Source organism: Passer montanus, unplaced genomic scaffold, assembly GCF_014805655.1.
Source record: "Passer montanus isolate IOZ18808 unplaced genomic scaffold, ASM1480565v1 scaffold8, whole genome shotgun sequence".
Classification (NCBI taxonomy): domain Eukaryota; kingdom Metazoa; phylum Chordata; class Aves; order Passeriformes; family Passeridae; genus Passer; species Passer montanus.
In genome coordinates, this window is record NW_024373256.1 from 13,760,737 (window position 1) to 13,775,307 (window position 14,571).

The window sequence follows — 14,571 nt, forward strand, 5'->3', positions numbered from 1 at the left end:
TGGACCCGTCCTTACCTCGCTGAAGGCACAGCACCTCTGCCCTGCCGGCAGCAGGACGGGCGGCTTTATTCCCAGCCCAGGTGCCGGCAGAGCAGGATGAGTCGGACACCCCCTGGAGGTTTTGACATAACTTTGAGCTCCTTCCCACATTGGGAAACCAAAAATCCCACAGGGCGACAGGGTGGGGCAAGCCCAGCCATCCCTGTGCTGACACAGCAAAGGACAAACAGGGAGACTTGGGAATGCTGGGGCATCCCTGTGGGACTGGAGGGGTATGTGGGGCTTGGGGGGCTGCCATCTGGGGTGGCTGCTAGACCACAGGGTGGACACGGTGGCCAGGCAGGAGGTGAAGGGCACTGGCCTTAATTGGGTGATTCAGACAGTGTAATTAGAGGGAAGAGAAGGAAATGGCCAGCCTGTGGATCAGGCAGGTGAGCACCACCAGCCGCGGCAAGAGGGGATGGCTGCGAACCCCTGCAGCAGCCCCAGTGTCACCCAGAACAGCCCCACTGGTGACCCAAAGTAGCCCCAGGAGGGCTGTCATTCCCCACGCCAGTCCATGGCATCACCATGGCCCATGGCATCACCCCAGGATGACAACGGAGCTGGCTCTGGCAGCTGCTCTTGCCAGGACTTGCCGGGCTCTCATGTGCACCTCCAGGTTTTGTACCCTCACACCCAGTCTCGGGATGAGTCCCGTGTCCCTCGGTGCTGTGTCGGCACCGAAACCCCCCGGGAAGCACCCTGGGAGCTGAGTCACGTCCTCCCTGACCCTGTCAGCACCCTGTCAGCGTGTGCGTGAGGGGGAGCCCTGCAGCCAGGCAGGCTCTGTCAGGACCTGGCCCTGTGAGCTGGCGGAAGAGCATCCTGCACCCTGGAAAGGCTGGAGGCCCCAGCCCCTTGCCAGAGTCCTGGCTTTTGCCATCATCAGCTGAGAGGGGAGCAGTGCTCACCACCCCATGGGTGCAGGTGTCTTGATGGCAGGAGCCCTGGGGACCTCCCTGTCTCTCTGGCAGGGGGCCAAGGGGCAGGGGCACCAGGGGCTGCTGGGGATACTGAAGGGACCTCCCTTCCAGAGCTGCAGGGGCAGGAAAAGCTCATTTTTAATGGAAGCAGAAAGCAAAACACTTCCACAAGAGCTCAAGGACTCCTTGCAGAGATAGTGGGCAGCTTGACTGGCACCAGTGGCGCGTGGGCTCCCACGAGGGATGGAGGTGTGTGCTGGGGTGTCCTGGCAGCCACTGGTGCAGGGACAGGATCAGCGGGCTTTCAGGGTCACCTCCACTGGGAAATGGTCGCTGACAGCCAAAGCCTGCGTGTGAGGGAAAGCAGAGTCACCCTGACCACAGCCAACTCATAAACCCTGAGCTCATGTGGACCCACTGCCACTTTCATGGCTGGCTAGGACCCCAACGCTCCACTCCAACCCCCAAAATTTAGACTGTACCCCAAAATGCTCAATCTGGAGGGTTGAGTCAGTACAACAGCTGGGGTCAGGCCACCCTTAGGTGCACCCTTGGGAACAGGGAGCCCTCCCACGCTCCCAGGAGCTATGGTGGGGCAGACCCCAATGCTGGTGGGCTCATGCCCCACCCACCCCTCACTCACATCCTTCATCTGGAGGTGGAATTTCTTCTGGAAGTCGTTGATGGTGGCAGAGCCAGGTTCAACATCTTGGCGCAGGGCGGTGCCACAAGCGATGATGCTGCCGAGGCGTCACAGGGGTGTTAGTGCCCACCAGTCCCCCCCATGCCAGCCCCCCGTGGCAGCCTGGCCAGGGCACCCACCGGTCGTAGGCGCAGTTGGTGTCGGCCACGGTGGTGTCGGCGCTGTCGGGGATGAGCCACTCGCAGGCGCGGAGCGAGCGCAGGCGGATGGACGGCCACTGGGAGCTGGGCACGTAGGAGCAGTCAGCGTTGAAATCACCCAGGAAGATCATGTCCTGCAGGGCACAGCACTGAGTCCCTGTCCCTTTAGGGAGCAAGGGCTCCCTAAAATCTTAAGGGGTACAACCCCCCTGAGGTGACCCAGTGTGCAGGGAGAAGCCCCCAGTAATGGCAGGAGGGCCATCCAGCAGCTCCCTGCCTGAAAACTGCTGGGGTGGCACCTGCTCTGATGGGTACAAGAGGCCTCCTGTGGGACATGCCAAGCTCCCCAACGCTGCTTACGTTGGTCCCCCACTTGTTGATGACATCGTAGTAGACATCGTAGAGCGCATCGATCTCCTGTGCTGCGTGGCTGGGCTCCGAATGCAGAGGCACCAACACGAACTCCTGCACCTCTGCAGGACAGCTGACCATCAGCCCCTGAGAACAGGAGCCCCAGGAAACCACCCCAGGCCAAGCTCCAGCTACTGGCCAGGAAAAGCAGTTGAAGGGAAAGGGTGTGTTGAGTTTGGTGCTCTGCCTGTCCCTCAGACTGGAAATTCCAGTGGGGAGCTGCATGCCTTTGTGCATTGTTTGGGGTTTGCTGCTTGTTTCCCATTAGCATTTGCAAGCCAGTATGGTTTTGGGCAGGAGATGGGATAGTGTGTGTGCCCTGAGGAGGTTCTCAGGAGGTGCAGGTGGTGGCAGGGGGTAGGCAGTGGAACAAACTGGGAAATGGGACATGATGGGAGATATAAGGGATGGGGGATGACAGGTGATAGGAGATGGTACATGATGGGAGATGGCACCCAGCCAGAGGAAGCAGAGAGTGGTATATGGCACAAGATGGGACATAGCACGTAATGGGATGTAGGACACAATGGGAAGCAGCTGGAGAGGTGAGATGGCACACAACTGGAGAGAACTCATGGTGGGAGATGACAGGTGATGGGAGATAAGAGATGGCACATAATGGGAAACAACAGGGGTTACTGGCCATGCTGGGCAGGGACATAGGAACCCTGGGCACCCACGGGTGGGACCCTGGTGGGGGCTTGCAACTCCCCTATGCTTGGCAGGCACAGCTCTGGGCTCAGCCCTGCGTGGAGGGGACCCTGTGCCAGGTGTGGGCATCCCCCAAGGTCGGCTCTGCTCACGTGTGGTGGGTGAGGAGAACTTCACAATGAAGGGCTCCCTGCTGAAGGTGTCATTCCCACAGGGTTCGCAGCCATCATCGTAGTAGTAGCTTCCCAGCACGGAGACCATGTCTGCCCTGAGAGAGGAGAGCAGGGCAGCCCCCAGCACTGCTCCTGCCACAGCCAGGGCCCCCAAGGGTACCCATCCCCTTTGGGGGTTGCTGGGGAGGGCAGCAGGTGACAGCTGGCAGCATCCCTTACCTGTAGATGAAGAGGTACTGCTCCTTGTAGGTGCCCCGACCCAGGGGGACGCTGACCAAAAAGTCGTATGGGTGCTCCCCAGCACTGGGAACAAGTTGTGGAGAGGGTGAGAGGAGGCTCCTGGTGCTTCCCAGCATCCACCAGGCTCTCTCCAGCTGAGCCAGAGGTGCCCTGGTGTGGCTGGAATCCCCCCCAGAATCCCCTTTGCAGTCACTCCCACAGCAAGCCCTTGGGGTCACCTGTTGAGCTGGTCCATGAGGTGATTCACGGCACTCAGGTCGGCATCCCGCACCTCCTGCACCACAACGATGTCGTACTCCGACAGGATCTGCGGGACAAGCTCAGAGCTGCTCTCCCCTGGCCAGGAGCTGCTCTGGGGGCTCCTGTGGTTGCCTGTTCTGGGCTGCAAAGGCTCCCAGGCTGGCAGTGGAAGGGCAGCAGGGACCTCAGGGCCAGGGAGGGGGGCCCCTGTGTTGGTGTGCTCTGCCTTGGAAGGGCCCTGTCTGTCCACCAGCCGCTGTCCAGCAGCTGCTCCAAGGGAGGAACCTGGGCAGCCTCAAATCCACCCACCTTGACTGGGGACCAGCGAGGGTGGAGATGGCCTGAGGTGGGAGATGGTGATGGGGGAAGAGCAGGTGAAGGTAGGTGAAGGGATGGATGGATGAGGGATGGATAGATGGATGAGGGCTGAGTGATGGATGGATGATGAAGGCCTGGAGGGAGGGAGGGATGGATGGATGGATGGATGGATGGATGGATGGATGGATGGATGGATGGATGGATGGATGGAGCAGGTGTCCCACTGCCCAAGCTGGCTGCATCCCCAAGAGCAGAGCGGGTCCAGGCCTGCTCCTCCCCTCTACTCACAGAGACGATGATATTTGCGATGGTCTGGTTGGACATCTTGGCGTCCCCAAACGCTTTGATGTTGAAGGCACCAATCTTCAGCGTGGTGGCCACGTGCAGCAGGAGAGCTGCGACCAGCAGCGACAGCGCCAGCCTCGAGGATGCCATCCTGTGCAGAGGTGCAGGAGGGGCTCAGCCCTCCTGGCTGGGAGGGGGATTTGGGGCACACAACAGGGATGACCAGGGTATTCCCACTGGCTGTACTGGTTTCACTGGGAGGCATCTGTTTTCTAAAGGGACCACCAGGATGCAGGGATTGCGCACCTCTGTTGCATGGGGCCTCATCCTACCTGTCCCTCCTGGAAGCAGGCAAGGTCACTCACAAGGCTAGAGTGGAAAATTCCCTGGCCAGCAAGTAAATGCCTTTTCATGGTGACACAGAGCAGTCACTTCCTCATTCTCCATGAGGAACAGCTCAGCCTGGACACCTCTTGTGGCCTGGGATTGGTAGCAGTGGCCAGGGACCCCAAAATCCCTTGGCTTGTGCCTCTCCCACCTTTCTCTGGATCAGTGCCAGAGGCCCCAAAGACCAAAGACAGCAGCTGTGCTGGGACAGAGCACAGGATAGATCCTCCCTGACACCCCTCCCCACCCTCCTCACTGCCTGCAGCATCCTCACCTGGGGTAACCTGCCCCTCCCCTGCCCCCATCCCCCAGCAGAGCCCCTGCCCCATCCTCACCCCGCTGGCTCCCTCAGGACCCTCTGCAAAGGCAGTGCTGCAGCTCCCACCCACGGGGAAGGCGTTTGGGAAGTGTTTCCCATGGCACTCGACTGCCTTGGGGTAATGTTTCACCAGCGTGTGGGATCTGAGCCCTGAGCCCTGCCCAAGCCTGGGCTCCTGAGCACCTGAACTCACCCAGAGCCTGATAAACGGCCTGAGAGGATGGCAAGTGCTCCAGCTTTTGGCACACCAAATCTGAGCCTGAGGAAGGATTTTCCTTCTGGGGCAGCTGCTCTAGTTAAATCCTCACTTTTCCCATTCGCACTCCCTCTCCAAACTCTTCCCTCTAACACCACAGTCCCCTCTGTTGATAACGCAGCCATTTGGCAATGCCATGATTTGGACATGCCAAAAATTGCCCAAAGCCTCATAAAACCTCTCCACTCCTCTGAACCTCCCAGGCAGAGGCACCTACAAGGAGCATATTCACCCCCGAGCTGCGCCCGGGTTTGGCCCAGCAGAGCACTGTGGTAGAATTGAGCTGGAGGAGGCGACACTGTCCAGGGAAGCTCCTGGGGGTGCAGGAAGAGAGGAGAGAGCAGGACCTACCTTTGGTGTCGTCCAAGGACTCTGGAAGGGGAAGGATCTGCACCTGCATTTATGGAGAGGGACACTCTCTCCTTGCCAGGTGGTTGCCCAGCCAAGGATCACGTGAGGCCGCAGGCTCCATATGGCATTTTTCACGGAAGCAAAGGTCTGCTCAGTGAAAAAAGAACTCTTTCAACCTCTGCCAATGCCTCCCACCACAGGTAAGGCCGAGAAGGGATTAAAATGCCAACAAGAGCTCTGCAAGGTGGAATGAATGTCAGAGATCTCTTGTGGGGATCAGCAGCTTCCCAATACATGGCATGGGCAACTCTCACTCATCACCAGACACAAATTCTCTTAAAAAGTGTTTATTTCACCAACACGAACCATTCCCATCCAGCACCCCACATTTCCAACAAGCTGTGAGTGTGCTGGGGCCAGCAGGAGCCATGCCAGTGCGGTCCTTGGGTGTGAAGCCAAAAGTCCCAAAAGAACGACAAATCCCTGCCATGGTGCCCATGCCCAGACCCTCCCCAGGCTGTCACCTGCCTCAGCTCTGTCCTGGGAGGGCCGTGCAGTGCCGGGGGGTGGCAGCCCTCCACCCCAGCTCACACAGCGCTGTCCAGCGGCCTTGCTGATGTCCCTGCCTGCAGAGGCAGCTGCCGTGTTTCCCAGGAGAGCCCCTGCAGTGATCCTGAGGGCTGGGGGACATGCCAGCCTCTCCCCTGGAGCCAGGCACCCTCCAGGGCAGGGGTGCTGCCCACAGTGGCATCAGGGCTGGACCTAGGTACCCCCACCAGGCTGCCCAGGCTGGACACAGCGCCAGGTTTCCCCAGCCAAACCCTCCAGGTCAATCCCGCTTCAGGCCAGGAACCCTCCAGGGGACCCAGGACCAAAACCCTCCTGAGCCAAGGTCCCCCAGACCTCACCCAGGCTAAGACCCGCTCTAAGCAGAGTGCCAGGGCTTAACACCACTTCTGGGCCAAGACCCCACAAAGGTCAGACCCCTTTCATGCCATCACCCTCAGGGCCAGCACTGCCCCCAGGGCCGGTATCCCCTCACGCCCAGAGCCCTCCATGCTGAGACCCTTGACTCAACCCCAGCACCAGCACCCGGGGCCAAGACGCCCCTCAGGGCCAGGCTCCCCCCAGGGTTGGGACCGCCTGTCCGAGTGCCCCGTGTCCGGCTGTCCCCGTGTCCGGCTGTCCCCCGCCCATCCCCGGGCCCGGTCCCCTCACGGCCGAGCCCCCGTTACCCCCGCCAGGGGGCGCTGCGGGCGGCGGCGGCGCGCGACCGTTTTTGTCCTGGCCGGGCCGCCGTAGCGGCCGCCCGTCCGCGCCGCCGAGGGGAGGCCGCGCCGAGCGGGGCCGGGAGCGGAGCGGGGCCATGAGCGACATCCGGCACTCGCTGCTGCGGCGCGACGCGCTGAGCGCCGCCAAGGAGGTGCTCTACCACCTGGACATCTACTTCAGCAGCCAGCTGCAGAACTCGCCGCTGCCGCTCGTGGACAAGGGCCCCACGGAGCTGCTGGAGGAGTTCCTCTTCCAGGTCCCCAAGGAGCGCGGAGCGCCGCCCAAGGTGCGGCTCGGACACGCGGGACGGGCCCGGGCCGCGCGGGGGACGGCAGGCCCGGGAGCTCAGCACGGGATCCCTGCTGCAGCCCGAGGCCTCAGAACCGGACAGGCCCCTCCGGAGCGGGCCGGGGGCTCGGATGGACAGGGCTGGGTCCCCGGGGCTCTGCTGCTGAGGGCTCAGAGGGGCAGGGCTGGCTCCCCGGGGCTCTGCTGCTGAGGGCTCAGAGGGGCAGGGCTGGCTCCCCGGGGCTCTGCTGCTGGGGGTGAGCCCCCAGGATGACAGCACGGGGTCCCTGGGGTGCTGGTGACTGAGGGTTTTTGGCAGGGACGGGGCTGCTGGCCAGTCCCTGATGGGTTGCCCAGGACTGCGGGGCCCTGGGGACTGCCCGCAGCCCCTGAGTGCTGCAGCTGGGCCCTGCCAGGGTTTTTGGGTGGTTTGGGGTGCAGCTGGGGCTCAGAGATGAGCAGTGAGGAGCCACAGCTGCTGGTGAGTGCTGGGGCACGTGGCCCTGCAGCCCTCAGTGCTGCCAGCTCTGCCCCAGCTGCCCTGCAGTGTCCTCAGTGCTGGTATTTGCAGAGAGAGGAAATATTCCCCCCCCAGCAATGTAACCTCTTCTCTCACTTGGTGGGCAGCACTTGCAGGTGCAGCAAGCACCAGCTTTGGGTATCCAGGTGTGCAGATAAACCTGGAGCTGTCAGTGTCACCACAGAAATGCCCTGGTGCTTCAGGAAGCTTGAATGTTTGCTGTGCATAAAGATCGGGTCCCTCAGCCCAAAGGGAAGCTCTCAGCCTTTACTGCTCCTGTCTTTTTACTTGGTTTGTGGTCCTTCAGGAGGCTCAGTGTATTTTACAGCTTTGCTTTTGTTTTCTTTCAGAGACTGACCCCACTTCAGGAACTTCAGCTCCTTGAGATCATGTGCAATTATTTCCAAGAGCAGACCAAGGATTCAGTCCGGCAGGTCATCTTTTCATCTCTCTTCAGCCCCCAGGGGAACAAAGCAGATGACAGCAGGATGGCTCTGCTGGGGAAGCTGGTCTCCATGGCAGTGGCTGTCTGCAGGGTTCCTGTGCTGGACTGTGCTGCCTTCTGGCTGCAGGTACAGCTCCTGTGCAGGCAGGGTGCCTGGGGGAAGGGTCAGGGCGAGCTCCAGGGTGGCACAATGAGCTGGGCACAGTCAGCTGCTGCTCCCTGGCAGTTTCAGCTGCCCCCATGTCTGTGCTCGTGCCCATTCCTGTGCTCTGGCATCAGGGAGAGCTTTGCCAATCCATTCATGTGCTGCAATGGAAGAAAAAAAATATTTGGGTGGTTTGTTTTTACTGTCAGTGAAAGTTTTAATAATCCCCCCCAAACCCTGCATATTGAAAGGGCTCAGTGGAGGGTTTGACCAAAGCAGGGAGCAAACCTTGGTCACATTGCCTGAAGAAGCTGACTCTGGAGTTTGGGAAATAAACCCTTCCTGATGTGCAGGTTTGGGTGTGGAAGAGGCACAAAATACCTGTGTCTGTCTTCTGTGGATGCAGGAGGTTGGAGATCTCCTCTGTCTTCTCCTTTCCCACTGAGATTCCCCACTGTGGGCTTTGGGATGTGCACCTTTGTTCCTGCTGCCCTTGTGGGATGTGCAGGAGTCACAGCTGACGCCGGGGCAAGGTGTATTTTTATTTCAGATGGCAGCTTTTGAGTGATGTGAGGATTCCACAGAATATTTTCCACATCAAAAATATCAGGCATGGCAGCTGAACCAGTTGCTCTGGGACTGGAGCAGCTGAACTACAGAATGGTTTGTGATGGAAGGGACCTTAAAGCTCATCCCATTCCACTGTCCCAGGTTGCTGCAAGCTGTGCCAGTGTGGCCTTGAACACTTCCAGATCAGGCTGCAGAGGCCACAGCTTCTCTGGGCAGCTTGTGCCAGGCCTCACTGCCCTCACAGGGAAGGAGGGTTGCAGAAGTAGTAAAACAATAAAATCTCTAAAGGTTTCAGTTTTAAGCCCCAGATACCATAAACTCGAGATGTCCCATCTATTTTGGTACTGCAATACAGTGGTTTGTTTCTGTGAGAGTGGTGTTTGATGTGCTGAGGGAGAGCAGCCACGGCAGTGCAGTGCCAGTGGGGCAGGAGGGCACCCAGCCCGTGGGGCAGGCTGTGGCAGTGTGACCTGGTGTCCCCTGTGCTGTCCCTGCAGAGGACCCCAGCTGTGTTCTGTGTGAGGCTGGCCCGAGCCCTGGTGGATGACTACTGCAACCTGGTGCCAGGCTCCATCCAGACCCTGAAGCAGATCTTCACTGCCAGCCCTCGCTTCTGCTGCCAGTTCATCACTTCAGTCACAGCTCTCTACGACCTCTCCTCGGGTAAAAGTGCATCTTTTCCAGGGAGAGTGCAGTGAAATGCACCAGGAATTAACTGTTGCAAGAGATGTAACTGCTCGAATCCTAAAGAGGTGTTACCATGTAATTATTGCCAGGGGAAGCTCAGGGGTGTGGCTGTTGCCTCATCTGGCATTGGGGTGAGAATAAAAATAACCACTCTGTGGCTGACTTAGTTTGGGTTGGAATGGACCTTAAAGCTCAGCTTATTCCACCCCCTGCCATGGGCAGGGACACCTTCCACTAGACCAGGTTGCTCCAAGCCCTGTCCAGCCTGGCCTTGGACACTTCCAGGGATTTGGAGCCCACAGCCTCTCTGGGAAGCAGGGAAGAGTCTTTGCTGGAGAAGCAGCCAGGAACATCTGACACAAAGGGCGTTGTCCCCCACAGAGGGCAAAGGACATGGGACCTTGTTGACTGAGCAGCTCTGGGAGTGAAAGTTGATCTGTCTGGGCTCAGTCAGCCCTGAGAGAGACTCAGGGCTGCCTGTCAGTCTGATCCCGTCCAAAAAGGGGAGAAACAAGTTCTGAATGTTGGCAGGCTGGAGCAGGATTTCTCTGTGGAGCAGTGGTGAGAAACACAATCATAACTCCAGTGCACTCCTTAACTGTGTGTGTGACCTGCCAGGGGTACAGCCTGCCTCAGCTTGTTGCTCAGACACTTGTAGGTGTCTAAAATAAGATTGATTTAGCTCTATTCAGCCACAGAAAGCTCCTGGCAGACCAGAGAACAGCCATACACTAAGTACCAACACCACCTCTAATCCAGAAAAGCAAATGCTATTATTGATAAAGGAAATGCTTTGCACATTCTTCTCCAGATAAATATCTTGGCATTACTGAGAGTACAAGAGAGGTTCAGGCTTAATCTTTATGTTGTTTTTATAAAGTATTTGGTAGAGCTTAGAGCATATTTTATATCCCAACATCATTGCAGAAAGACATGTCAGAAAGGAAATAACTTGAGTCATAGGAAGTAATTTTTTAATTCCTTAGTTTATTTGAGATGTTTTTGGTGACACAAGGAAAAAGGAGCTTGCTCTTCCAATCCAACACCCCCCTGTGACAGGATGATGTGTCAGGGTTTTTCTTGTCTGCAGTCAAGTTCATGACCATCTTTCACTTCTCACCTGAAGCTTTACATAATCTTATAATCCTTTATATGTCATGTAATTGTGTTGTTGCATTGTGTTTTTCCACAAGACATGGTTGTTTAGGTAAGTAAGTATTAAAAGAAATGAGTTCAGTTATTGGCACTTCCTTCTCTTCAGCCAACAAGCTTTTCCTATTTCCCTTTCCCATTGTACTTCCTGTGGGATAAAGGAGACTTAAATTAGGGAAAAATGAGCAGGTGATGTGTGGCAGAGAAGAAAATGACAAGAGAATCTTTGCTGGGGAAGGGGATAACTATCAGTGTTTGGTGGTGTCTTTGGAATAGGTGGGGAAGGTGACAGGAACATGGCTGTGTCTTCCCTGGAACAAATTACCTTTGGTGTCTTGGGAAGAACAGCAGAACTGGGGAGGTTCAGAAGTTGTAATTGGGACAGTGTAGGATGGGTGTGTGTGAGAGACTAATTAGAACCTGAAGTAAAGTAACAAATAAAGTAATAAAGGCTCAGCTTACCCAGCATTAACTCCATCTCCAGATGACCTGATCCCTCCCTCGGACCTGCTGGAGCTGATTGTCTCGTGGATCTTTGAGGACCCTCGCCTGATCCTCATCACCTTCCTGAACACCCCCATTGCAGCCAGCCTGCCCATGGGCTTCCTGGAGCTCACCCCGCTCACCGGCCTCATCCGCTGGTGCGTCAAGGCTCCCCTGGCCTACAAGAGGAAGAAGAAGGCCTCTCTCTCCAATGGACACGCTCCCAACAAAATTGCCAAGGACTCGCCTTCAGGAGAAGACAGGGATTGCCACCAGCTGTATTCCAAGCTGCATCTGAGTGTCCTGCAGGTTCTTATGATGCTCCAGGGGCATTTGACAGAGAAAAACCTTTATGGGCGCCTGGGGCTGGTGCCCTTTGACCACGTGGTTCCCCTGGTGGAGGACATTAACAGACTGTCTGATGAACTCAATCCTCTCAATGCATCCAAAGAGATTGAACTTGCTCTGGACAGGCTGGCTCAGGCTTTGCAAGTGGCCATGGCATCAGGAGCTCTCCTGTGCACCAGAGGTGAGTTGTCTGTGGGGCTGCCGGAGACCTGGCAGGGGATTCTTCTCCTCCAGAAGTTGTAAGAGGCAGTTTTGGGGTGAGGGAAGTAAAGATCAGGGTGTTCACAGCATATAAAGTAGGTTTTTCCCCTGTTAGAAAGTGACAGTGCACAAAATAGTTCAGGAAAAATAGCTGGCTGGAGAGTAAGAAAGGAGAGATCACTGCTGTGGGTGGGTGAGGCGTTGCTTTGCAGAGTGGGGACTGATCCACAGCCCTGCTCTGTGCACCAGGGGGTTGTATCTGGGTGTCTGGCATGGGGACACTTTGTTCCCCTCAGAATTGCCTGTAGCTATTTCAAAAGCACTGTTTGATTTTCTTCAGTTTAATTCTCTCAGTTTGCCTGCCGAGGAGAGGCCATGAAGCACATAAACCCCTGGGTGGGTGTGCTAGACAAAGAATTTGAAAAGCAAATAATACCTCTTCAACTGAAACTTCTGGGAGTTCAGCTCACCTCTAATGAGACCCCATTACAGGGTGTCCAAGTTCAGCTGAACTCAGTAAAAAAGGGCTGCTAACGTGGCTTTTGTCTGGCTTTCCTGTCTCCAAAGCCACTTCTTCCCAAAAGACATGCGGAGAGATAAAAGGGAAGTGGCCCAACACAGGGCAGGGTCAGCCACACACACTCTTTTCCTGTGATATTCTCTTGAAACCAGACAATTTTAGGTTATGCCAGAGGGCTTGAAGCTCTCCAACAGCTGGGGCATTAAGTGCAGACCACAACTGTCTCTGCCTGAGCAGGGATCTGATGCTTTTGTCCTGGCTGAACCAGTGCTGCTGGCCAATTTTCAATGTTCTTCTTCCTCATCTTTGTATAAAGTAACTCTGAGTGTTATAAGCACAAAGAGAAATCAGAGGTTTTTGATCTGAGGGCTGATTTCTGCTGTGTTTGTTCTTGGCTGGAACATTCTGAGCACTTGCTCTTTCTGTGGAAGGTAATTCAGTGTAATTTCAGGATATTTCAGTGGGGTTGTGTGTGTCAGCAGGAGCTCATTCTTAAGCTGTTCCCAAAAACACTTTGTCAAGGGGATATGTTGTTAGATTCCTTGGTTCTAGTATTCTGCTTTAGCAGAAGTTTGGAGATGTTAAAAAACATGCAATTTCTTGATAGATTCCAGCAAGAAAACCCAACCCATACTTTACAGCAGCAGTGGTTAAAAAACCCAAAACCAACACAAACCAGGTACTGGGCAGGGTCACACCTTGTGCTTCCTGTGTCTCAGTTACTTCTTGTTGGTGTGTTGGTATTGCAAAACCCATCCTAAGGCTTCTCTGTCTTAATGTCAAACATCAATAACAATAAAGGGGCTGGTGGGGAGAGCTGCTGAAATGGAGAAACATTTTCTCTCCTGTAAAGGTTTTGTGCCTGAGAGAGGGATTCTGGATTTCCTGATGATGACAGGTTACTGACAGATTCAGTAATCAGTAATTAATCAGTAAAATTAATTATTATTCAATAATCTGACCTTCCTAGAAAGGACAGCAGAGAGAAAACCAATCTGTTTTATTCTGTTTCTGTTTTATTCTGTTTTATTCTGGTTTTTATTCTGGTTTTTTTTTTCTATTTCTGTTTTATTCTTATTTTTAATGTTGTATCTTCTTTCAGATGACTTGAGGACTGTGTGCTCCAGGCTACCACATAACAAGTAAGAGACTTTTTGCAGCTATGTTGGCTTTGATGCATGTTCCGAGACACTTGAGGGCTGCTGAGACAAAATTTCCCCTAAAAATTTGTCCTTGTGGAATTTGGCCTTTGTTCATGTGCACTTTAGCATGAGGATGAGGGTGAGACAGTGCTGGCTGGTTCTTCCCTGGATTCCTGCCAGAGAGGAGCTTCAGTGCTCCCACCTGTGGGTGTTAGAACAAAACCACAGGACAATGAAGTCCCAGCAAGGAACCTGCCCTTAAATTGTCCCATCTCTAATTCCCCACTGGTTTTACCTCACTCTAAGCTCTTGCCTTGCCAATTGCTTTTTGCAAAAAGAGCAGGGCTTTAAAAAAATGGGGGGAAGGGAGGAGAAAATTCCCCTGAAGCTGTAGAGAAGAGAACTGTGTCACTGACTTTGTCCACTGCTCTCCTGGCGCTGCGAGCTGGGTGTGACCCGTCCCTGGAGCCAGGACCAGCAGCTCTAACACATCCCTGCTGTGTTTGTCCCGCAGCCTGCTGCAGCTGGTGATGTCGGGCCCGGTGCAGCAGCCGGCGCACGGGGCGCTGCCGCCGGGCTTCTACCCGCACATCCACACGCCGCCGCTGGGCTACCCCGCGCTGCCCGCGCACCCCGTGCAGACCTTCCTGCCCGCCGTGCCCTTCCCCTACCGGCCCATCCGCTAGCCCAGCCCGCCGGCAGAGCCCACACACAGCCGGGAATCGCCTTTCCCTGCTCGGAGCAGAGCCCAGCGGGATGCAGACCCCGGGCAAAGCCGGGGCACGGCAGCGGGAGACGTCAGCTCCAGACTCTGCAGTGTCCTCGCAGCAGGGTGAGCCCGGCTCATCCTCCTGAGGGAGGGCCACAAGGCAAGGCCTTGTGTGATTTGTTTGTTTTTTTTTTCCGAGCTATTCCACTCCAGGCTGCTTGTTTCTTTGTAAATGTTTGTATCTATAGCTACAGAGTATGTGTACACTGTATATTTTTGGAAAGGCAAACGTTTGTTTCTGAAGCACAAGGTAGAGTAAAGCAGCACTTCCTATTAAAGGAAACAATTTAAGAAGCATAAAAGAAATTTGCTGCTTTCTTTTGTGAACAATGTCAAACAGTTGGATTTTTCTAAAGGTCCAATTTGTCAGACCTGTGCTGGGCTGGGGACAAAACCCACCTGGGGCTGCAGTGACCCATTGACCTCCCTGCTGGGGAAATGCCCTGTACACACCTCACCCGGTGCCTCTTGAGGATTTGGGGTGAGATTTGGGGTGTTTTGTTAATGCTGGCTGGAAAACTGGCCACAGGCTGGCAGTGCTGTGCTGGCCAGCTCCGAGTGCAGCACGGAGTGCATGGAATCACCCTGGG

The 14,571-nt window shown here is 55.6% G+C and overlaps 2 protein-coding genes across 3 annotated transcripts; one reads left to right on the top strand and one right to left on the bottom strand.

The window, feature by feature from the left end:
• Positions 1-1,115: 1,115 nt before the first annotated feature.
• LOC120513216 (deoxyribonuclease-1-like) lies at positions 1,116-5,501 on the bottom strand. Of its 2 annotated transcripts, none has more exons than XM_039732393.1 (9): positions 5,440-5,501; positions 4,130-4,277; positions 3,502-3,590; positions 3,263-3,346; positions 3,023-3,138; positions 2,169-2,281; positions 1,788-1,942; positions 1,609-1,705; positions 1,116-1,312 (listed from the first exon to the last, which is right to left on the bottom strand). In XM_039732393.1, the coding sequence occupies exons 2-9, from the start codon at positions 4,274-4,276 to the stop codon at positions 1,259-1,261; spliced, it is 855 nt and encodes a 284-aa protein (XP_039588327.1). In that variant the 5' UTR covers position 4,277; positions 5,440-5,501; the 3' UTR covers positions 1,116-1,258. The 2 variants fall into 2 exon arrangements, with proteins under 2 accessions (XP_039588327.1, XP_039588326.1); XM_039732392.1 differs by lacking the exon at positions 5,440-5,501 and adding an exon at positions 4,849-4,921.
• A 1,236-nt stretch (positions 5,502-6,737) lies between these two features.
• Positions 6,738-14,308, top strand: CUNH7orf26 (chromosome unknown C7orf26 homolog). The gene is made up of 6 exons (XM_039732526.1): positions 6,738-6,997; positions 7,870-8,091; positions 9,177-9,342; positions 11,003-11,530; positions 13,173-13,212; positions 13,727-14,308. Exons 1-6 carry the CDS (start codon positions 6,806-6,808, stop codon positions 13,896-13,898), a joined length of 1,320 nt encoding a protein of 439 aa, XP_039588460.1. The 5' UTR covers positions 6,738-6,805; the 3' UTR covers positions 13,899-14,308.
• Positions 14,309-14,571: the final 263 nt, after the last annotated feature.